Source organism: Boleophthalmus pectinirostris, unplaced genomic scaffold, assembly GCF_026225935.1.
Source record: "Boleophthalmus pectinirostris isolate CB_2022bp ecotype Guang Dong unplaced genomic scaffold, ASM2622593v1 HiC_scaffold_16, whole genome shotgun sequence".
NCBI lineage: Eukaryota > Metazoa > Chordata > Actinopteri > Gobiiformes > Gobiidae > Boleophthalmus > Boleophthalmus pectinirostris.
Window position 1 is genome coordinate 20800610 of NW_026571095.1, and position 23775 is coordinate 20824384.

Below are 23775 nucleotides of genomic sequence, written 5' to 3' on the forward strand. Positions count from 1 at the left end.
CAGTGCGGAGTGCGGATATTGAATTGTATAATTGTCAATGCTCAAACGCCAATGGGTTTTAATGAGATTGTTGTAAAGTATAAACTACAATAGTGGATTTATTAGACTATATGACTCGCCACTGTCACTATACTGACACATCCCACATGACAGCGCACACGTCTGAAGCCTGACCATCTCCCATCGCCCTACAATCCTTTCCCGAACTAACGATGACCTTTGAGTCCCAAAAGATGTCCGCGGATGGAGACGGCGGCCAATTAATTTACGTTCGGAGAAGAGGAGAGACGTGCGCGCCCAGACCCGTCACGTCGCAGCCGGACTGAACTGCGAGGGTTATCCGGGAAGAGAGGAGACAAAGCTCGGTGTAATTAGGATTCAGGAGGGCCTTAGTTCGAGATAATTAAACTTGACAGCCACTGTGGAGACGAGAGGAAGAGAGCTAGCAAGAAACCCCCTCACTTCAAACTTTAAACTCCGGATATAGTTCAATCACTTTCTTACGCACGGAAGAAGAGCGCGCACCATCCATCACCCCTGCTGGCTTCTCAAAGCGCTTACAAGGCAATAATACGGATGACAGATTAATAGAGATGACAAAAGCAGTTGTGGCGTTTACAAGTATCGGAGTTTATGAGACGGGCGTGATCATTATCGAAGCTGACAATTTTGAACGTCCTGCGCTCCAGGCTACACGATAGGACCAGACGTGGACAAGTATAAGCAGAGAAGACAGGGCAGGTGAAATTAAAAGTAGCCTAAGAAGAGAGTATAGCCTACACAACTATAGATGCAGTATTTCTCAGTATTTTGTGGCACATGTCATTTTAATAGAATCATTTTATCTTATCTATAATGACATTTAGGCCGATGCTTATGTCTAATGTTTAAATACTCAAAAGGACATTCAGTTCTTCCTCTGTAATCAGCTGAAGATGCAAAGATGGAGTTCACTCTGGGGTCTTACAGAATTATAGCTATATTAGACAAAGTCTTTAATCTTTCTCTAATAATAACAACTTAGGCCTACTAGATTAAGAAACACATTGATCATAATAATATTTGATGAGCAGGTCCTAGTGGTTTTGGGCGTTGGACGTGCTCAGGAAAAGGCTGGTTGACAGACAGGAGGACTATGGACTGACTAAAGAGGAGAGTTATATAAAAAAAGAGTAGAATGTGATTAATAATTGATAGCTTTGCCTGGAATATTCCACATTATGGCATTAATCCTTTCTCTCTCCAAGGACATTGACCGGCGATGCACCGATCAAGATGCGAGCCTTCTTACAGTAAGAATGCATGTTTTGCAGGTGTTTAACAAGCAATAAAACATGTGTAATCTAATAAAAGCAAGATAGATGAGTTTAATGCCATATGGGGGAACATTCCAGGCAAAGCACATGTTTTAAAATTACATTTCCTGCCCAAAAACTGTTGGGCAACACATCAGCTCGGAGTGTAATGAATTGTAAGTAAGGAAGCAGCACTAGCCAGTTATAGTGTTTATTACAGAAAATTGTTAATGGCAACTGAAATGATCATTAGCAAAAAGTGAATACAATGTATAGTAACTACACAAAGTCATACAACAAAACTTGAAATGTGGTTGGACGTGAGAATGACTTAACCTGAGCATGACTATTGGCAGTAAAAATAACTAAAATCGCAAAACAATTGAAATCTATTCTTCATAAAGAATACAGACATGTGATGATTAGTAATTGCATGTTTCTACTTTGTTTTGGCACTGGGTATTTTGTTATAACCATAAAAAAACAGTTTTACATCCTTCATTTCCCCAGATTAAAATATTAAAATAATTTCATACAAAGAAATTTTCTGGCCTGTCTGTAAGGCAAAGCATACATTTACAAAAGGAGAAAAGCCCAAAAGATCAAAACAAATGTCTCCAATTTCTATAACTTTAAAATAAAGAACTGTGTTACATTTTCTTTTCTACAAAATCATTTTCAACCATGCAAATCAATGCATCTTTTGAGCTTAATACTTTACAAGTCACCAGTTTTCTGATAACAGTTTCTTACATAGTCTGAGTTTAATCATTTTTTGGCAGTCCAAGTGCAAATCAAAACTAAATATAAAATCAGGTCTTCAGCAAGTCAATCAATAGGCTAATTTATGTCATGTAGTCTTACAAGGATGCATATTCATGTGAATGAGGTCCCAGGTCTGAGCATTCAAGTGAAATCCAGGTACAGTTTTCTGGAGTTTAGGACCAAATATGTGATGAGTTGTTGTGTAGTTAAGTACAAGACCGTTTTGAGGAGTAGACAAGAGAGATATGGCTGATATTTTGACTTTTTAGCTTATTGGCATAAAATCTCCAACATAGTCTCATATGTTGGTTTGGCTGGCCACCTGACTAAAGGAAATTGTCTAAATCACAATATAGAAACTTCATACTGCCTTGAAGTGGTAACTAACCATTTGCTGTGATTGGTTAATCCGCCTGTCACTCATTCAGAGCATGACAAAGACTGACCAATACAAGAAGTGGGTGGGGAAAACTCACTGAATCTGAATCTATACCACAATACAACATTCAATTTTCAATCCCCACATTGAGTTTAAATTAACTCAACATCCAACTTCTAATAGATTAACCATCATCAGTGAACTACAACACTGAGAAGAGATTTAAGATACAAAATGTCCAAGTTCAAGTCCAAAAATTCAGTTGAGGTCTAGTCTTTCACAAGTGCAAGTTAATATCAAATGAAATAAGAGCTAGAAGATTCATCAGCCCTCAAAATGTCTTGGAGTACTTCAAGGTGCACTATGTAACTTTTGTGGTGCAAGGTCCATTGTGTCTCAAGTCTTCAGATTTGATTCCATGGAGACAAACAGGTGGCAGACCATCCACCAGAAATATTACATAGTCCACCTTTAATGAGCAAGCTTCATTTCAGTATCTCTTCTTAGCTTTTAAAATTTCACATTTACTTGGACACATATCTTTTATACTTACACTTAGCACAGCACATGCATCTTTCAGATCATCAGGACAGCAAACAGGAGAAATCCAGTCAGTTTAGTCTTTTTTTCCAATACTTTCTCAGTTTTTGTGTCCAGGACAATATTGTCTCCATGTAAATTGTATAAATGTCTTTGAATGTTCCATAGGTTAAACTGCACAGGCTGCTGTGTGTCGACACCAGGGCCAGAGGAAGGCACTTTGAGTTTAGTGACACGTGGCTGAGGAGAGGTCTGGCTGGTCCTGTGGTGGTGGTTTTAATGAAGAAGAAGAGGAAGAGGAAGAGAAGGAGAGGATTTGGGTCTTAGGAGTACTGCTGTGTGAATTTCTGGTGGAACTCCTTCACTTTGTTGAGCAGAATCGTGAGCTTGTCTATTGGCGGCAGGATGGTCATTCTGGACACATGGAAATGTAATTAAGTGAACAGGATCATTCTTACCAGACCAACACACTAAAAATATCAGGGCTGCGACTAATGATTATTTTAGTAGTCAACTGGACAGCTATTATATTTTAATTAGTGAAATTATTCCTCCTACAGTAAATTCAGGGGTGTGTATAAATGGAGAATACTTATGAATATGTATTATTGATAGAAAATAGTTAATTCTTGACATTTTTGATTGAACGATGTGATAAAACAACTTTTGGCATGTTTTAGAGCCTGTATTATCTGGATAACAATTCACAGTTCTAAAAATAGTCAAATTAGTAGTTAAAACAACATTATGTAATATTTTCACACACTGGATTTCTCAATAGATTTGTTCATTACTACGAAAAAGGATCAAAACTTTGTATTATTTTTATGAATATATATTAATTGAAATTCCTTGTGGAGGATAGCATGAGATAGCATTAGAGGATTTAAAATGAGATACAAACACCTAAACCTTTTTTCTTCTCCTAAAAGCTATCTTAAACTACACTTAGCTTGAAGTATGTCTTGACTTTGTGTTGCTCACCTGAAGTGGTACGTGCCCTCCTTCTGTCCAAAGCCACTTCCTGGTACGAGGCAGATGCCGGTCTCCTCCAACATCTTCATACAATAAAACATGTCCGGCTGCTGGCCTTTCTCCTGCAAACACAATAAAACACAGGCTTAAGGGTGGTGTGATTAATCCATTTCTTATTGGAATTAAGATTAAGTCATTATAATTGTCTATGATATGATTGCAAATGTTTAATCGAGAGGTCTACAGCCAATTCTTTGTCAGTAAAAGAATGCTATTTGGAGTAAAGTTCAGACTTCAGAGGAAGAAATTTGACCATCTTGTTGTGAGTTAAATGGCAAAGATTAAAAGTCTGTATTGTCTATGTTCAAGAAATTATTACTGAAAGTCATTTCTTTATTTTTAATAAGACAAAATATATATTTTTTTGCCTCTTGCCTAGCCCATATCATTAAGAAAGCTATTGCTTGTGCTCTAAATAGTGGGGTAACTTTGGAATTCAGTGGCTTTAAGACGATTGATTTGAATTATGATTCATAGTATTGCAGTATATATAGTATAGTATCTTTTATCCAGTCTAATCTGATTGTGAGTCTTCATAAAGAACACAGATATGTGATGATTAGTAATTGCATGTTTCTGTTTTGTTTTGACACTGGGTGTTTTGTTATAACTGTGAAAAAAAAAAAAAGTTTTAGATCCTTCATTTCCCCAGATCCAATATTAAAATAAATTCATACAAAGAAGATTTCTGGCCTGCCTGTAAGCCAAAGAACACATTTACAAAAGGAGAAAAAGCCAAAAAGACCAAAACAAAGTTTTCCAACTTCTATAACTATAAAATAAAGAACTGTGTTACATTTGTGAACAATTTCTCCTTTTTCTCGTTATTAGCTAGATTTAAAAGTGACATATTTTCTTTGTTATTGAGACAAAATGTGCATTCCGTTTGCTTTTACATCCCGATTCATTCTTTGTCGTATATTTCTCAGAACAAGTTCAATAGGCTAAAACTGAGTCACTGTACTGCCCGCAGTGAAACTAACCTCTAAATACTAGTGCTAGCTCATTTCTTAGTCCTTAACCTACGACTTTCTGGTATTGATCAGGAGACGACAGGTCAGCTCCTATGACCTTACAATATGAATATTATAGAAAATCATTTGTTCTCTGAGAGCACAAAGTGGAACGTGGGCAGTGGGCTGAATCTAGTACAATTCAGATATGGCTGCTTCAAAGTACAGTGTAATCCTGTATCTGTGACATCGACATTTAGCTGAGATTTGGCACCAACGTTTTTTTTTCCTGCATTGGCCCCGTCTGTGTGTGTCCATGTGTCATTCCCAGTTGGTCATCAGTGCATCACACTAGTTTTTTTATGAATACAGTAAAATATGTTCGTATGTTTACACAATCATGCAAAAAGTGATTTTATAAGACGGTCAGTGGGAGTTTCTCTGCTTATTGCCATGTGTTAGGTTTGCATAACGCACAAGTCTGGCGGCAGATTATTCACATTCTACATCACTGGAAATTAATTACTCACTTAAATACACGGCAATATAGTGTTTATACAGCAGGGCTAACTGAATGGGACATAGAAATATAAAAAAAATATATATATATAAAAAATTATCTAACAGTGGAAGAAGTTTGTTTTTCTTCCACCTTGAAAAATAATCATTATGAACTAGTTTGCTGTCATTTTGCAAAACCTCCATTATGGGAACAAAATTCGAACTCCTATGTGTAGCAACAATAATCAACCCAATTTTATCATGAAAACAGACTTGCATAAAAGCTTATTTTAGCAGAAGTATTTATTTATCTCTGCTGCTGCTGCTTCAGACCAATCCAAGGACAATGCAAATGAATGAGAGACGTACCAGGGCCTCTTGAATGGCCTTCTGAGGGATGGTGATGCGCGGGAATGAGTACATGGCTCCTTGAACTGGATTACATCTGATTCCAGGTACAGTGTTTAGAATCTTTTCAGTGAGCTTGGCCTTGTCCGCTAAGGCATTTAATGTAGCTGTGCGTTCCTGGAGCAAATGAAAACAGGAGTACAGGAAAATGTGTATAAATAATAGTTAATACAATAATAAAAAGCAATGTTTCCGAAATCTAACAGCAGGGAAGAAATATTAGATAAAAAAAACACATATTGCAGTAGTTGTTTTGAGGGTATGCTAGGTAATCAACATTATCAACTGATTCAAAACCTGCATAAATATCTTTCACAATCTTGTTATGGTTTACAGTATTTCACATCCTGCTTGGTAAGGGCATTATTTGGTACAAGTCAAATATCTTTCCAATATTTCTTTCTACAGTTCCATCAGAAAATTGTTCACTTCAAGCATGGATAATGGAATAGGATTTGTGTGGGATGCCCTTCTCGTCAGGATCATTTATCAAGGCATGGGACTAGCACATAGAAAAGAATGGATCGATTTTCTCTTTGTGATAGAGGGTCTGAGATGTGTTGCGTTTGATTTTACTACAGTAGCCAATGTGTTGTATTAAAATAAATCTATAACCACATTTAAAGACTTCCACTAGGACTTTTACTATAACCAGTGAAATTTTACATGCTTTTTTACACTCGTATCATATGCAGCCTCCATCTGTTAAATGTTCTGCTCTTTTAATGTTGGCAAAGTAATGAAAAGACAGTTTTGACTAAATTTGAGAGCTTGTAAATTTTAAATAAATATGTCCACATTTCTACATTTGTTTCTAATGTAATTTGCAAAAAAAAAAAAAAAAAAGATCTACTAAAAATACATACACTTGAATTACCATCAATCAAAAATCACAGAACAAGGATATCCTAAGACAGACATAGATATGACACTCTATAATAACAACAAATGGCCTGAAATTGGTCTTAATAATGTATGAAGAAATACTTACTTCATAATGAACAAATATTTAACTTAGAATGATTCAGGTTCAGTAACTACAGAAATAATACTCTAACACTGACTCCTACCCCTAACCCTTTAATTAAGTAGTTACTAAGCTTGAATCATTCTAATCTAAACCATTTGTTAATCCTGAATTAAGTATTTGTTCATGCTTTATTTCTGCTAATTGGGACTTGACACTATGTTTTTGTTTGGCATATTTGAATAATATTCATTCTTGGATTAGCCAGATGTACCTATATAAAACAAAGTGATACATATTTCAAACTGTTGTGATTTTTTTAAACAAATAAATAAACTTGCAGTCGAAACATATCAAAATAATGAGCTGGAGGAAGTGTCTGGGGTGAGGAGAGTCTGGGAGTCCCTGCTTAGACTGCTGCCCTCGCGGCACAGCCCCAGTTAAGCAGAAGAAAACAGATGGATGGACATATCACAATAAAATGATCACACTAAAACAATTTGTATAAATGCGTACCTTGATAAAGCTGTTGTAGGAGGGCTCTCCAGGCTGAGGGGGGTTGACCACGAGGTCCATGAGGGCTTGTCCTGGGACTGGAGCACAGAGGCGCACAGACACCAGTTTGGTCAGCTGGAACTTCACGTCATCGTCCATGTTTATCACCTCCATGTAGCCGCCACGGAAACCACACCTGAGAGCAACAATGGTGTACTTTTACAAAAACATACACAAGCTGAAATATTAATGGAAATAATTTTTATGTTGATGTATATGACCTTATTTATTGAGAACTTTTTTTTCTGAATAATTTGGAAGACTTACTCTCCCATATAACACTTGGAGGTGGAGTGGAACGAGGCCAGTTCAACAGTTTCAGAATACTCCGGTCCCATCTCAAACAAAACCTTCTTAAATGAGTGAAACTGACAGCCCTCTGCGTACACGTTATCCTGATACACCTGAAACAATTTCCCAATGAAAACATGGTAAGATCATAGAAAAATAACTGTGGAGATTTAGTTAAAGAGTACAGTACAAAGACAATACCTCATCTGCCATCAGGAAGAGACGCTCCTTTGCAGCAAATCGAATGACATCTTCGATACACTGTCTGCTCTGAACTTGACCTGTCCAAGACAGAAAAAGATGGTAATGCTATGCTGCCCTCTAGTGTTTCTTCTGAGTAATGTATGATGTATGCCAATAAAACAAGGACATAAAAACAAAAACTACTGCAGTCATGTGGATTAGCACTAAGTGGCTTGTTAACAAAGAAGATTAAAAGGGCAATGTAGGAGCATGTGGAACAACACGCAACGCTTATAGAATAAGCACTAAGATAAATAAATGAAAGCAAAAGGTACTAAACATAATTATTACTTAAAAGAAAGTATAATACATGTAAAGTCTCGAAAATCATGAAAAGAGAAAATAAATATAAATCTAGTAGTTTCTATCTTTCACAAACTCTTTGGCACATCGCTAGGGTTCATATCCATGCATTTTATGGCCACTAGGATGGATTTAGAACAGCTTTTTTAGATGGAAAAATTAAGCATCCACCAGGACAATCAACTCTCTTCCATAGTGGTCTGATTTTTGTTGTACAGCTTGGCTTTTGGAATTAATTTTTTAGACGGAAAAAGCAGTGTACTCATTTATGGAGAAAAGTTGGGTCATTCAGCTTTAAGCACAAATTGCAGGTATTATTTTACCCTAAATAACAAAAATGCATAACTTCAGTGACTTTAGTTACAACTACCACTACTATAGATATAGAACTTTACACAAGCAATCAAATGTCATAATTTCTGTCTGCACACCATGTATATGTGGACATAGTTTCATAATAATGGCAGTAGTACCAGTGGGGTTTCCTGGGTTGATGATGCAAAGGGCGCGTGGGTGACAGTGCTGTCGTGCTTCGTTCACAGCCCTCTGCAGCTCATTGATGTCCATACTCCAGCAGTTTTCCTCGTTCAGGTAATAGTTGATCTGCACGGCACCCAGCTCTGCCAGGGCAGCCGAATACAGTGGGTACTGGGGTATGGATATCATCACCCCAGTGCGGTCTATACCCTGGCCACACACCAGCAGCTTCAGCATGGTCTGACAAAGAGAAATACAATGCACATCACACAGACTTTACACTCAACCAAGATGCTTTGAATATTCAAAAATGCTCTAACTATACCAGTGGAGTGCACACTATCTTCTTGACTTTTGTCATTACTTTGCCTGGAATGTTCTACAGAACGGCATTAAACCTACATCTCCAGGCAGATAAGCAGCTCACACTCTTTTCATGGTATTTAGCAATAATAATAATCAGTAAACAACTAAAACTGAATGAATGCAAGATATACAAAGGTTAATGCCATAATGTGCAACACTTACGCCACATTGCACCTTAAGTTTTTAATTATTAATTGGTGTTTTAGATTTTATTAATCCCATACTATCGACTACATAATATTTTCAATTGTCCAAAAGGAAAATCCATATAATGACAAACCTGGTATAATATTTTATAAATGTGGCACATCAGATCATTTATAAATGTGCATAGGGACAAGTTCACAACAGATATTATATACATATAATCAACAGCACTGTCGTTTGTGCTCGTTTCAATTGGTGTAGTGTATGAATAGTGTATTTATGCTAATGCAAGGTACACTGTGTATTTAATAGTATACATTATACATAATATTGAATGAGGTGTGTACCACGATGCCGTCGCTGGCTCCTGTGGTGAGGTAAATGTTCTCGGGGTCACAGGGCACGCCTCCGTCTCGTCGCTCGATGTAGTTGGCCACGTCCTGTCGCACCGACTCTATGCCCTGACTGGGACTGTACGCACCTGCACAGAAACAAGAGTAGTGCATTAATATAAGATATATTCCAATATATTGTGACACACTGTATTTGATTGTTAAGTTTCAAGTGAGGACTGTTGCCATCCAAATCACAATCCATATCACAATCCTTTGAAAGGGCCAAAGTCCTCAAAAACAGAAAGACGTCTTGTCAACAATAATATCAATCAAAATGTGACAATTTTCCAAAACTGCATTGTGGAAGCATTTTGTTACATATTTGTACAAAAGAAAAATTGTGACGTCACGTACGGCAAATAATATTCAGATTTTTTTAAGTATAGAATATCATAAAACACTGTAGGTCAAGGGTCTCCAACCTTTTTTCTCCAGTGAGAATCAAAGTCAACCTCTTTCACCAGTCGCAAAGAAACTGAGTGAATATAAGAGCCATGGCAAGCCTTAGATAGGGAACAGTTAGATGCTACAAAACATAAACCATTATCCATTTATCGGTACCCAAGTTAGGCATCAAAATGATACATTTACAATGGTAATTAACAAAATTTTACTTATTATCTACAATACACAAAATTGTGAAATCCTTTGGCGAATTACTTGGAAGGGGATGGAGAACTACTGGTACCTCCAGAGCTACAGGTTGAAGCCCCCTGGTGTAGGTGAAGGATTTATAAATGTATTTATTTGTATGTGTTATCACGGTATTATTGCACTATTGTAATATTGCTGGTACTGTGAGTCACGTACAGTATATCACATCGAATTATGAGGTACCCTGTAATTCCGAGCTCTAAAAATATGTTTCCAGTTTTCAATGTCGCGCTATAATGATACCATGTGTAGAACTTAATGAAGAGCCTGGAGGTGATAATTATAACACACTGAAGCTCAGAACAAATACTGACCCAAACTGGAGCCTCCACACGACTGCAGGATGCGCCGGGCTCGGTTCTTAGCATCGTCAGGGAATGTGTTGTCGTTGAGGAGTTCAGGGTAAGAGCAAAGAGCCAGAACCTGGAGACAAAAACATAAAAGAAATCTGACAAATGCCAAAGAAACAGGGAAATAAAAGTATTGTTTTTTGGGGGGAGGTGGAAAAAAGTGATGTAGGAATATTGCTTTTTATTTTTAGTTATTTTACTTTTTACACATTTGCTGTAAGAGAATTGGGGGTGTCCAAAAAACAAAAACAAAACCTTTTTATAGAAATGGAGTAAAAAAATTTTATAGAAATGATAGTACTGTGACAACACCAGTATGAATAATTCTGGCTGCGTGTTGCACTAACTTGCAGTATGTGAGGTAAAGAACACCTGTTACATATATATTCAAGAGATTACCTAAGTGAAGGTAGTATTTTTGGATCTACAGCAGAGGGGGCATACATTAGGACTCCCTGACCTGTCTGAAGAAGGTGATTGGCTGCTGGCCCATAGCATGTGCGTCACCAATGTTGGCCTTGATGACCTCAGCAAACGGCTTCTCGATACCCTGCAAAAAGAGACACAAGTTAGCATAAAAGTAGTTAGCATAGGAGCAGGTTCATTGTTTTATGTATACTTGGAACAGATTCATGAGTTGGAAGGAGTACAAACAATTATCCAGTTAAGACCAAAAAATAAAAGTTACTACAACAAGAAAAAAAGATAGAAAGGTAACAACAAATAAAATTGCAATCACTATAATCTACTAAATACATGTACTGTTTTAAAGTTGGGGCTCTATTGGTAACAATAGAAGAGGGCCAATAGGGGAGACAATTTAAAACATTTTAATAATTAATAAATAATTATTTAAAAAATTACTAAGTGTAAAATGACAGTAATAAAATATTAATAATAATAATAATTTAAAAAACAGTACATTAATACATTGAATTAAATGCTTTGTTACTTCCATCTCTTCTGGTTATATGACTGTCAAGGCCAAAGAACGTATTTGACACTTGAGTTACTGGCGCCCCATTACGCCGTAATGGACAAGAACAAAAAAAAAAAACATGTCTACTCTGTTTACACTTTTGGGGTCTTGACCTCAGCAGCTGCAGAGCACACAGCCGGGTCAGGACTTTACACAGTGCTCTTGCTTGGATGGACTGAACAAACTGGGTTATCTAAGCAGCACAAAACCATGCATCTGAGGCAGGGGGAGGTTCAAACTTGTTTTTACTGGAGTCTTGTTTTTTAGCTGAAATTTTACACAGTGGGGTTTCAAGTATTCATTTTCTCTAAAGTCTTGAAATATGGAAGATAATGTTTGATTTTATTATGCTTTTTTTATGTGTTGGAAAATAGTTTCATAACATCTATGAATCATATGTTTATGACACGGAAGGTACATAACATACAAGTACTAAGAAGTAGGTGGAGATATGTGGCACAGCGAAAACATGTATTTTCTGAGCACTCCTACCCACAAATGCAGGACAATATAAATACAGGATTATTCAAACATGCAGACTCTGAAGAAATACTACTCTGAGTAAGCTATGAGAGGGAGAACTATTTGCACAATTTGGCAATAACAAATTTGGGTGCAAAACATACAAGAAGTTTGATGCTATATAATGCTGTAATATATTTCATTGAGTAAATAAACAAATGCCAGCAAAAACCCCTCTTTGCCAGAGGAAACCATATCCATCTGCATATTATATTGGATCATGTTCCACCTGTTGCCTCTAAAACAGCTGTTCCCAAACGACACAGAACGAGACCTTACATCAGCTATGACACAATATCCCTCGACTGTTCTGTGGTCCGTACCATAAACCTGTCTACACGTAAAACTCAAGGAGCTTGTTAACAATGATTTAACAATGTAAATGGTACAGTCATTTTAAGATCTTATTGTTGAAAGTTGACAAAATTGCATTGAACTTGAACTTGAAATTGTTGTTAGAATGAATGCAAAAAACAAAAACAAAACACTGAGGCATTTTAAGGAATCAAACTAAATGTAATGAGGTTAAGGTCAGATTAAGGTACACTTGTCCGATATGGAAATTTGACCCATTCTAAAAACTAGATTTAAATAAAAGTAGATTTTTGGAATTTTCTGCAAAAATATATATTTAGGTATTCATTCTTATCTCACACCTGTATTTGAATTGCACTAAAAGCCACATATACAACTAATACTGATATTTGTATTACTTAATTTATAAATTTTCTTTCTGCCAAACATGCAATTAGGGGTCATATGTTTACATAGTGTACACAAATGTTACAAAACATTGTGCAAACTTAATCTTATCTTCACTCATAACCTTGCTGCACAGAAACCAGAATCAAACAAGAGGAAGTATAGAGACTGCAATTACAGTCTTGAGTGCTCATTTAAAATGGACGTACTGTTACTCAATATTGAATCTCTGTCATGTAATCTCTCAGGACAGGTTATTTAAGAAAGATTATCTGGGACGTAGTGGGAAAACAGAAATGCAGCCAACATGCAAGCAAAGACGCATCAGCGTGACAAAGCAGAATGTTATAACTTCAAATTCAAATACGTGGCGTGTTTATTTGGTTTATTTGGTCAGCACTGCAGTTCTGAGATTGACAAAAAAATGTCTCTTTCTGATTGGTTACTGGTGCAGAGGCGTCCCCCGGTCTAAGCCAATAAGTTTATTCATAGTGGATAACGCCTCCAGGGTCAAAGAACGGCACAGAATCTGGAACAAATAAAATGATCTCTCTGTGTCTCTTGAGGCTTGTAAAGAAAGGAGTGGATAAATTTTGTCCAATAACATTACTGGCAGTAGGAGGTACCGTAGAAGAGAATCAAGCTTGTGTAGAAGAGAGTTAAACTTTTGCTATATAACAAAATATTCAAAATATGATATTAATTAGATCATTCAGAGTATGAATACTTCTACAGGCAATCCTGTAGGGCTGTATTTGACTAAAATATTCCTGTACACATTGATTAGTTTTGTGTTCTCAAAACGAAGCTATGCTATGAATATGCTACTCTTACTACTCTTACTACTCTTACTTCTCTTACTTCTCTTACTACTCTTACTACTCTTACTACTCTTACTACTCTTACTACTCTTACTACTCTTACTTACTACTCTTACTACTCTTACTACTCTTACTACTCTTACTACTCTTACTACTCTTACTACTCTTACTACTTCTCTTACTTACTTCTCTTACTACTCTTACTTCTCTTACTTCTCTTACTTCTCTTACTTCTCTTACTTCTCTTACTACTCCTTCTACAACTACAAGATATATTACAGTACTTTACCACAATAAACACATTTTAAACAATTTGCACTACTTTCAGAGGTGGGTAATACTCAGATTACAATGACTATAAATGACAAAAGCTTCATGCTTTCAGTAATAAATGATTTGAACATTTATGATTCTTGCACCTCTCCTTCAGATATAATGTAGTTTGTATTGTAAATACCAGTTTTTGTGCATGATTTAAGGTTTTGTCCTTCAGATTACATTAACTTCAAATAATAAATTACATGTTATGTCATGACAGTTACTCTTCAAATTACTTTTACTTGAATAGTAGTTTCCCCAAATACTTCTGTGCTTTTGATTAATTTCTTGGAACACTACTTTGTACTAGTAGTAGTACATTTTTTGGCTACTCTACCCACACCTCTTACTATTACTTCCAAAAATATAATTTGGAAAAAACTGTACTTGAGAGAAACGTTTAAACCAATTTCTAATGCTGTCGAGAACACAACCAAAACAAAACCATCAAAACAAAACACTGCAAGGTCAACAGCTGCAACCACCCCACTTAAAAAAGCTAATATCCTTCACCTAGTTTGTCTTTCCTTGTCTAACATGCCAATCCAAACAACTTCTTGCCTGTGGGACATTATCCAAGTTTGAGTGGTGAATCTGAGCCAGGCTTGTGCCCTGTGCCCATAGCAACTGCTCAGGCTTTATAAAGTATTTGAAAAGGCCCCCTCCTCCTCCCCTCCCTGCCTCATCTATGGCGGGTCATTACAACAAACAAAGAACGCACAAACAACGCGGTAACTTCATGCTCTCTCTCCTCCTTCAATGTGATCTGTCTGTGTCTCATTCTCTAGCCTTCTTCCGCCCACATTTTTTCCCTCTCTTTCACTCTTCCTCCCTAGAATATCAGGCTATCTCATCTTTGGTTCATGGGATCACTGTGGTATTGTAATAGGCAAAGGGCAGGGGATTTATGTAAGTTTTGAATATCTGAAATTTGAGGCACATTAAAAAGGGCATTGTCTGTTTTGTTTGATTCACCAAACCACAAAGAGGAAGTAACCCGTTTCCCATAGTAACCCAACACCTGCTCAAGCACAAACTAAGTGAGTGAAAGTTGTGTAATTGGATTACATAGGGTGAGGAATAATTTTATTCTACTGGTAGCAAGTGGTAATGAGAGAAGACAAGAAACATAGTACAATTATACTGTTCTCTCAACCTTAAAAATAAGTGGACCATCAGAAGTATTAAAATAGAATGGTTTTAGTTAGCTTTACCAAGAGTTAGGTCTGTCACAATAAATACTGTATAGTAAAAATACAGGTGGTATACATGGTAAAATGTATTTACCATGTGTTCCTTTTCTACTAGTGAGGAGCTGTTGAGTATTGAATAATAAAAATATGTGAACTTACACTTCGTTGTTAATACCATAACAAAAGCATTTTTCCAAAAACACGAGTAAGTCAAAATTCACATTAGATGTACGTGTTGCTTGTTTTGCAGTTGTTTATTTGTAAATTCACTTTCATGTCCTTTTCAAATCCTTCCTTGTTATGCTCAATGTTTGTGTTCCATTTTATGGCACACTTTCAATGTCCTTAACACTAAAACAAGAACACACATCCACTTTAGCTTATCAAGTTCAATGCAATACAATACTTAGAGCAAAGATAATGTGTGTGTAATGGGGACACTGATAAATGCTCTTTTGTTTTGTTCTGAGCTTTTTTTTCCCACCCATTCCTCCTGTTTGTCAGCCTCTGTCATGCTCTGAGTGAGTGACAGGTAGATCCAACCAATCACAGTGAAGTGTAAAACTCTCAGAAGAAGCAGGTGGCTTTAGTTTCCTCTTAAATTCATTATAAACACAAGTTTACCTGCATCATGACAGAATCAAATTATGATCTTGGTGCAAAGAAAAAAGGCATAGTATAGACTGTAGTGTGTCAAAGCAATGTACTTTTATTCATTTGCTGACATACTTTTCCTAAAGGTTGCAAAAACAACTTTTGCCAAATCAAAAAGAAAAATAATTAAGCCAGTCACTATCAGTCACAGAATGGTAAGCACAGACCAAATAGAAGGCAAACCTTTCATGACATATGGTTAAAATGCCCCCTGTGTCAATGCGGCCTTCACCTGCTCAGAGCTTGTTGTCTTTTCCTCATTTCCCAAAGCAGAAAAGGTTTTCACAGCACACTGCACTCTGCACACTCAGCTGCTGCCACATCACCATTAAGCACAGACACACAAAAATACTGTAGCTTTGAGTTACACTAAATAAAAATGATTTGCAACAAGATGGACAAATAGTGTAGGTGGGCAGAGTATTCTAAACTAAATTGAAATAAAAGTTCAGTTACCTCAAAATGGTATTAAAATGTAACAAGAAGTAATATCGCACCACTTCTAGGATATGTAAAGATGCAATATTGATTATTATTCAAACAGTATTTCCAACGATTGAATATGGTTTTATATGTTTATATGACTCTATATATACTATACATACTATATTAAGGCTGTCTAAAATGTATCCAGATACAAACTTGTAGTTTCAAAACTAGAAACTCTTTAAGAAGTAACACTTGTATAGTATGCCCAGAATGCTTTCCCTGGGGAGGTGTTTTGGGCATGTCCCACTGGGAGAGGGTCTTGAGGAAGGTTTGAAATTTTATAACTGTGACAACGCAGAACTTACAACTGTCATAATGAAGTCCAGTTTCTTATTTAAATGACCATCTCTATCACTTTTTGTGTACAATAGTAGTGAAAGAGAGCCACACTAGAACAGAAACAAAATTGTGACAGTGGATTTTGTTGACGTAAGACAGACAATTTCTAACCAGTGTCTGGACCTTGACCCAAGTTTGAACGGTATGTCACCATGCTCTGTTATGATCATGACGGTAATTCTTGTGAAACAGTAACTAAATAACACTTAAAGGGGAGAGGCCTGCTGATGTGTGATTATAAATCTGAGAGGCAGAAGTCCTGTGTAAAACTTTACTCTGATATGTGTCAACCTACTGAAAACATTTTTTTTATTCAAGGCGTGCGTGCAACGGTCTAGTAATATAATATTGTACAGATTATTATTAAATACAAAAATTATTTTACCTAGATCATAATTATTTATAAATATCATAAAAGTTGTGATAGCATGAAGATTTAAAGAAAATTAAAAAAATACATTTTGTCAGTTTGTTTTGTCTAAAGTAATACAAAGTGTTGATGCAGTTTACTTTTAAAGATGCACTATGTAACGTTTAGAGTGGGGGAGAGGTTTCCATGGAGATGTTACTGTTTTGACTGGAATGTCCCACGGTATGGATTTATTCAATTACAGGTAAAAAAAAATACCTGACCTCTAACTTGGCCTTGTGAGGTCACCTGCTTGTCTCCATGGAAATAGATTCAGCTTAATGTCATACTGTGGAATATTAAGGCAAAACATTAACATCTTCATGGAGGCAAGCAAGTTCACCAAAAAAGTGTACCAATGCTTGTCCATGTACACAGTTTGTTGTCTATGGATGACACAGGGTACATTTGCTCCCTAATTGGGCACTCATAACAAATAGACATGAAATCAGATAGTGGCACATATAATAAGATTTCACAGGGCAGTACAGACCTCAGACAGCTCCTTCTCCAGCTCCACGGCGCGCTGCACGATGGGTCCCCTCACCGCGTACTCCACCATCTTCACCGTGGGGTTCATGGTGTCCAGGGTGAGCACCTTGGGCCGGGATATCCCATTCTCGGACATTTTCTCTTTGGGGAGGCCGCGACGAGATGTGGTCAGACTAGACAAAGATCTGCACATAGTGGAGGACACAGAATGGGGAGATGTCAATGACGGGGAGCAGATGGGACCACCGGGCTGACTACCGCTACAAGCCCCCAGATAGTCGCGTGGTCCCCGGCGTACAAGGCGCAGATTTCGGGGTGAGAGCAAACGCATTCTCGAAGCAGACATGTCTTCCCAAAGTTGTTCAAAAGTCAGTATAAAGTGCTATGGCGACAGTCTGGTCTTGACAGTGCTGATGAGTTGGTGAACGCGCGTCTAAAAATGCGCAATTCCGGGACTTTGGACTTGCAAAAGCATCAAAACAGAAGCCGCGTTCGCCTACAACCCGCACCGACTACAACTTTTACTGTGGAAGTTGGGGACTCTGGTCTGCCCACATGGCACTGTCGCCCGCCTCGGCACCCCTCCTCTTGGTGTGGCTTATTCCATGTCATCCCTCCCCTTCCCTGGCTGTCTACGCGCCGCTTGCTGTCAGTTTGGGACGCGGCTTCTCCGGTTACCTTAGTGCAGAAGTCAGGAGAGCTTTAAGTAGCTAGGGGGAAGTCAAGATCCACTTTTGACAATGTAGAGGTTTCAGTTCGTCTTTTTAGTTTTTCGTGACACGAGTTTGGTTTTGGATAGTTCACAGCCATGCAGTTTTGGAGAGGGGTTGAAAGCCCAAAGTATACATCATTTTTTGGATTTTGATTCCACTTACGGCTAAACTCTGATCTTGAACACGTCTCTCAAAATGTTCTCTGCAAATATTAAACTTCCGGTCATGATGCAACGCCAATCTAATGAATTAAACCAAATTATCTGACATAAACTTTGTCCATTCAAGCCTGCATTTAAAGTGTGAGGCCTGATTCTGATTCGGACCTGGCCATTCAAGGTTACAGTCAATGTTAAATTCAATTCAGTAATGATTCTGCGTGTCCTTCACAATGAAAAGTAAATTAAATATAAAAATGAACTGACACTACAATGACTATGATAATGTATTAGTACTAGCACTTATGAGTCATGTACATGCAAGATATTAAAATTGTACATGCAAAATTAAATGCCTGTAATAAGATGGATGGAACAACATAATCAAATGAAAGTATAACTTTATTTAACATATAATAAAAATAACATAAATAGCAGTTGTGTTTGAAATGGAGTAATCATTTCCATAAATTTGTCAATTCAAATGTTGACTGAGGTGTGTCAGTGTCTGCCACTGGTTTAATGTTCAAACAAGACCCTCTGCATTATAGACATCAGACAGTGAACCAGTGAGGTAAAGAAGCAGCAGATCAAAACCCAGTGGATGTGACTATCTGTGAAAGTGTCTGGTTGGCCACAGAGCGCAGAGTAAATGCAGGCACTGAGAGAGGCAGGAGAAGAAACAACTGGTGTTGACTGGTCTGTAGGCCATAACACTTGCACTCCTCTGTCACCAGGTAGCACTGCAGTGGCTGATGGGGAAATCCCTGAACAAAGTCCTCTGAACTGCCCAGGGTCTGCTCCTCAAACAGGCAATCTTCCTTGTGGAAATATCTTGTGATGCTGAAGATGTAAAAAAGTTTCAAAAGTTCCCAGCAGCGGGCTCTAGAGGGCAGCAGAGGGTCGGGCTGGTGTGACAGGGTTCTGACACAGGAGACAGAGCGGTGCGTCTCTCTGTTTATCAGCATCAAAGACAGCACGTCCTGTCTTAGAATGACAGATGGAGGTAAGCAACGTTCCCCAACAGCCAAACAGTCTCTGAGAGAGTCCACCAGAGGAGACCAGAACTGGCACAGCAGCTGACTCTCTGCCTTGTGCAGAGATGGTGTGGGGCCACAGAGCACACACACATCTGCCCCGGGCAGCAGCTGAAAGCGCAGAAGACGGAGGGCTACAGTGGGGCTGGTCTGAGGGAGAAAAACTGGATAGTCACAAGAAGAGGACCCAGAATTGGACAGTGTCTGCATTAAGGTCAAGAGCAGTGCCACCTCCTGAGGCATTAGATGACACCACTTTTCAGTTGCTGCAGCTAATCGTCCATGAATGACAAGGCAGCCACACTCACTGTCCACGGCCTGAGCAAAGCCGGCCATGGCCTCCTGGAGTAGGGCGGGGTTAGGGGGCAGCAATGAGTCAGCACAGTGTGTCAGGTTTCCCATGATGCTCTGCTGTCTCTCATCCAGAAGCAGGTCTATGAGGCTGAAGCAGGCTCGCAGGTCCCTCTTGAGACGCTCCACGTTCCTTACAGACACCAGCTCGTCCTGTCCCAGCACCAGCACCATACAGCCCCACACATTGTCGAGGAGGCGCTGCAGGTACAGCTCCTCCTTCACGAGGCTGCTCTGACTCCTCTGACCTCCACTCACAGCAATGAGCATCACACTGTCCTTAAACACTCTCCACACCACCTTTCCCCCTCCCCCAGTGTCACAGCTGAGCAGTGACACCCCCTGACCCACTCCAAACATGTGCACTCCATTCAATGACCCAATGACCGAGAAAGGGAGCGGTTTGGAGCTTCCCCGGGTGAACAGGGGGACCCCACTGTTAGCAGTGAGGCACAGGAGCTGCACTGGCCCATCCTGGAGCATCATCCCTCCTCTCTGGAACCGGTCTGGTCTAGAATAAACCAGTGCACAACAATACTGTTCTTACAAAGGCCAGTTAGGTATTTTGGATGGGATAAAGTGGTATTGTAACAGCACCAAAATAGCTTACTGCTAAGAGCAGCTTAACGTCAGCACAATGTTGCTGATGCAATAGTCCATACATGTAGCTTGCTAAGCGCAGCTTCGTCTCCAAAGTGAAGGAGCTAACATATTTAGGACATTCATCCCTCCAGTGCCGAAGACAAGTCCCTCATATGAGTGTTTAAGAGCAGTTTCGGCTCAGATTAGCGCACCTGCCCGGGCCTGCGGTAAATAGGTTAGCGGAACAAGTTACCGTTTCCACAGCAACGCGGTCCCATGTTTCATTCTTCAGACGAACGTCCTCATGAGCGGCTCAGGCTGAGGAAAACCGGGAATAACAACAGTGTAATAACAATCAAAGGAAGCGGACCTGTGCTCAGCTCTCACACCCTTCCCGGTATCATTTCCTATATGTAAAGGGTCGTCCCGCCTCAGTTGGTTTAGGAGCACGTTGATGTCGAGGATGTTGTAGGCTTTCACCATTTATCTCGCGAGAGTTATAAACGTGAGTACGGGCAGCGGTTTGAACAAGAACAGCAGAGGGCGCTGTCCCCATTAGGTCTGGTGTATTGCATCATGTCCAATCTATGATCATGTCATCATCTAAATGCAGCTCAGGGTTTTGTATATACCTATCAGTCAACCAACATAACCAATATTTCCCTTCAACAGTACCACATTATAGGTGTACCGCTAAACTTTTCTGGTGGGGGTCTATTTGTTTCTCCTCATGTATTGCAAAAGAAAAAATCTATTCTGTCAAAAGTTTTTGTGATAGAATTATTATTTGTCTTGCTATGGGTCATGCCTGGACGACTGAGGGATTACAGAGACTCTTCATAGAATTGAATGCATTGCCTGGGGTGTTCCACAGTATGGCATTAAACATCAACATTTTGCATTTAGTCGATGTGTTTTTATTGCTCAAAAATACCTTGAAAAATAAGCATTTCTACTGCAAACTTGACTCTTCATAGATGTGACTTGAAACTTGACCTGGTGATGCGCTCTGCTTGTCTCCATAGAGATATACAAGTTCAATGCCATACTGTAGATTACAACTTCAAGGCAAAGCAGTTACATTTTCTTGGAAACAAACAGGTGCTGATCTATTAGAAAACACACACACAGTGCACTGTTTCTTGCTTTCACAGTAAGCCAAACATTTGAGTAGTAAAGAATGTTTTTATTCATTATTAAATACAAAAAGTTACAACAATGATGGCTAAAATAGAACAATAGAAAAGGCACAACAATTTCTTCTAAAAACCACACTGTGCCATGAAAAATAAAATGGTCTTCTTTATTTGTTGCTGCTGCAGAATGCTGATGGTCCATTTCCAGTGTCTTGTGCCGTCGGGTCCCGTGGCAGTGTGATGGCTTGGCATGAGGAGCAGTGTCATGGTCGTTGTTCCCTGTCACATCGAAGTATAGGCCTACAACATAGAAAACAGTCAAGGATCAAAATACAGCAGCCCATAACATGACAAACATTCACATACTCTGCGTGGACATATATAAGAATGGACACAGATTTCTCTTTATGTTTATGAGAAATAAACTGATACAGGGTTTAGTTAGTTGTTTGTTTAATGTTTCATATTTGCTATTTAGTCTCTTAATAAATCTATCTATAAGCAAAGTGAATAAAACAAAAATCCTTGGAGATTATTGTTATTGAGAACACAATACATGCCCAAAGAATATCATGGTGGGTAGTAGGCACATGGCACAATAAAAAATTTAATACATTAAGAGCAATAATTCAACTAATTGACATTTTAGGATGCACACTATTTAAGTTAGATTTCACAAAAGACTATCCAGATTCTACTAATTTAGAAGTATTCACCATTTTATGGTTGTAACTAACAATTATTTGGGCAAGTGATCAAGATGCCAATTATTCTTATGATTAACTCATTAGTTTAGATCACAAAAGGCCAGTCATAAGTAGATTTTCACAATGCTTGAGGGCTTCTTTGTGGAGTCTTAGTAGTGCAGAGAAATCAGTTCTTGTTTGTGAAATTTTATGGGGTCTGCATTTGCTTGTGTTGACGTAGTTGATTTCCCTATACTCATTTTATGACATAGCCTCCTGATCTCTCTAACCACATTCCTCACATCCACATCCATACAACCCTCATCAGCTGTTCAGAAGCCAGATGAATGGTTTTCAGTGTGCGGACACGTACCTCGGAGGTTTCATAAGAAGGAGCAGACCTTGGGCGGCCTGAAGGGGTTGGTGCTGGATGAGACGCCCGTGAGCAGAGGGTCATGTAAGGCGTTTTGAACACAAAACTGCTGCAGATCTGCGGCCGCTTGAGAGACCTTTAAAGCACATGGACAAAAAAAGGTATTAATCAGGAAAATGTACTGTAATTACAACAAAATCTTGTTTGTTGTTTGTGGCTAAAGACTTTTGCAAGGGTTGCAAAATATACACAGGATTACACCATAGTCTTTAAAAATAGTGGGAAGCTTTGTAGTTACACAACTGTGGGAAGTTTTGAAAGGTTGGCCTGATAATAATTTGTGTCACAATGAATTAGCATAACAACAATCAAAAGTGATCGGAGTAAATTAAATCATGATTTTTACCACCAATAAAATCTGGACACTAAAACACATTAGAAATAATCAGTCACAAGAACAGAGGTGTGGAAATAATCTAAGTTAATTGTTCAGGAATAGAATGTTAAAAACATTGGGTTATTACTAGTAGCCCCCCAGATTTGAGGTGCTAACAGCTAAAGCTAATCAAAAAACACGAGAATAATAAAAAAAAAAATACTATTATTTGAAGTTACTCTTAGGGGAAAGGTTTCTTTTAATATTGCAGTCATAAACACACAAATATCGGCTACTTTCTATAAAACATACTAAAAATGTTACTACTTTCCACAAGAAGTTACGCCCAGTTATCGTAACCCCCTTGTTAGCCATAGCGGATTTGTTGCTTTCCCGTTATAACAAAAACAAAAAAGTTAAAATATGACGATTACCTTTACTCTGTTTATGCTGGCCTCGAAACGCAACTGCTGTACGACTTTCTTCATGGCAATAAGATTTGAAGTAGACATGTTTGTTTTGTTTTTTCGGTCTAAAGTCTGAGTTGCGAGCTGTGGTTGCAGGAGGTGGGTGGATGCTCCGACAAAAAGCAGAAATGATCACATCCGGATTCCGGTTTTGCACACTTCAGTCGTTTTTTTGTATGTCCAGAAGAGGGCACCCATACACTCATAATTTGCCATTTTTCATATATGGAGCAAAAATACTTTATCTAATGCAGACTCTAATGCATAATTTTGTGCTCAGTTGCTTTGTTATCAAATACAGAGTGAGTACTGTACTGTACTGTTCTGTTACAATCTGTTACACTGAGACTCGCC

General features: G+C 38.3%; 3 protein-coding genes across 5 annotated transcripts; all 3 read right to left on the minus strand.

Moving 5' to 3' along the window:
- Nucleotides 1-1490: 1490 nt before the first annotated feature.
- Nucleotides 1491-20860, minus strand: gpt (glutamic--pyruvic transaminase). 3 transcript variants are annotated; one of them, XM_020929096.2, is made up of 12 exons: nucleotides 20754-20860; nucleotides 17544-17727; nucleotides 11085-11174; nucleotides 10589-10697; nucleotides 9573-9706; nucleotides 8709-8952; nucleotides 7891-7970; nucleotides 7666-7802; nucleotides 7360-7534; nucleotides 5838-5993; nucleotides 3964-4076; nucleotides 1491-3393 (listed from the first exon to the last, which is right to left on the minus strand). In XM_020929096.2, the coding sequence occupies exons 2-12, from the start codon at nucleotides 17676-17678 to the stop codon at nucleotides 3303-3305; spliced, it is 1464 nt and encodes a 487-aa protein (XP_020784755.1). In that variant the 5' UTR covers nucleotides 17679-17727; nucleotides 20754-20860; the 3' UTR covers nucleotides 1491-3302. The 3 variants fall into 3 exon arrangements, with proteins under 3 accessions (XP_020784755.1, XP_020784754.1, XP_020784752.1); XM_020929095.2 differs by having other exon boundaries at nucleotides 20637-20860; XM_020929093.2 differs by lacking the exon at nucleotides 20754-20860 and having other exon boundaries at nucleotides 17544-18156.
- fuz (fuzzy planar cell polarity protein) lies at nucleotides 18798-20644 on the minus strand. Its single transcript, XM_020929097.2, has one exon. The coding sequence runs from the start codon at nucleotides 20285-20287 to the stop codon at nucleotides 19004-19006; it is 1284 nt and encodes a 427-aa protein (XP_020784756.2). The 5' UTR covers nucleotides 20288-20644; the 3' UTR covers nucleotides 18798-19003.
- Nucleotides 20861-21548: 688 nt separating the features above from the next.
- Nucleotides 21549-23550, minus strand: LOC110164147 (guanine nucleotide-binding protein G(I)/G(S)/G(O) subunit gamma-5-like). The gene is made up of 3 exons (XM_020929180.2): nucleotides 23389-23550; nucleotides 22579-22714; nucleotides 21549-21819 (listed from the first exon to the last, which is right to left on the minus strand). The coding sequence occupies exons 1-2, from the start codon at nucleotides 23464-23466 to the stop codon at nucleotides 22589-22591; spliced, it is 204 nt and encodes a 67-aa protein (XP_020784839.1). The 5' UTR covers nucleotides 23467-23550; the 3' UTR covers nucleotides 21549-21819; nucleotides 22579-22588.
- Nucleotides 23551-23775: the final 225 nt, after the last annotated feature.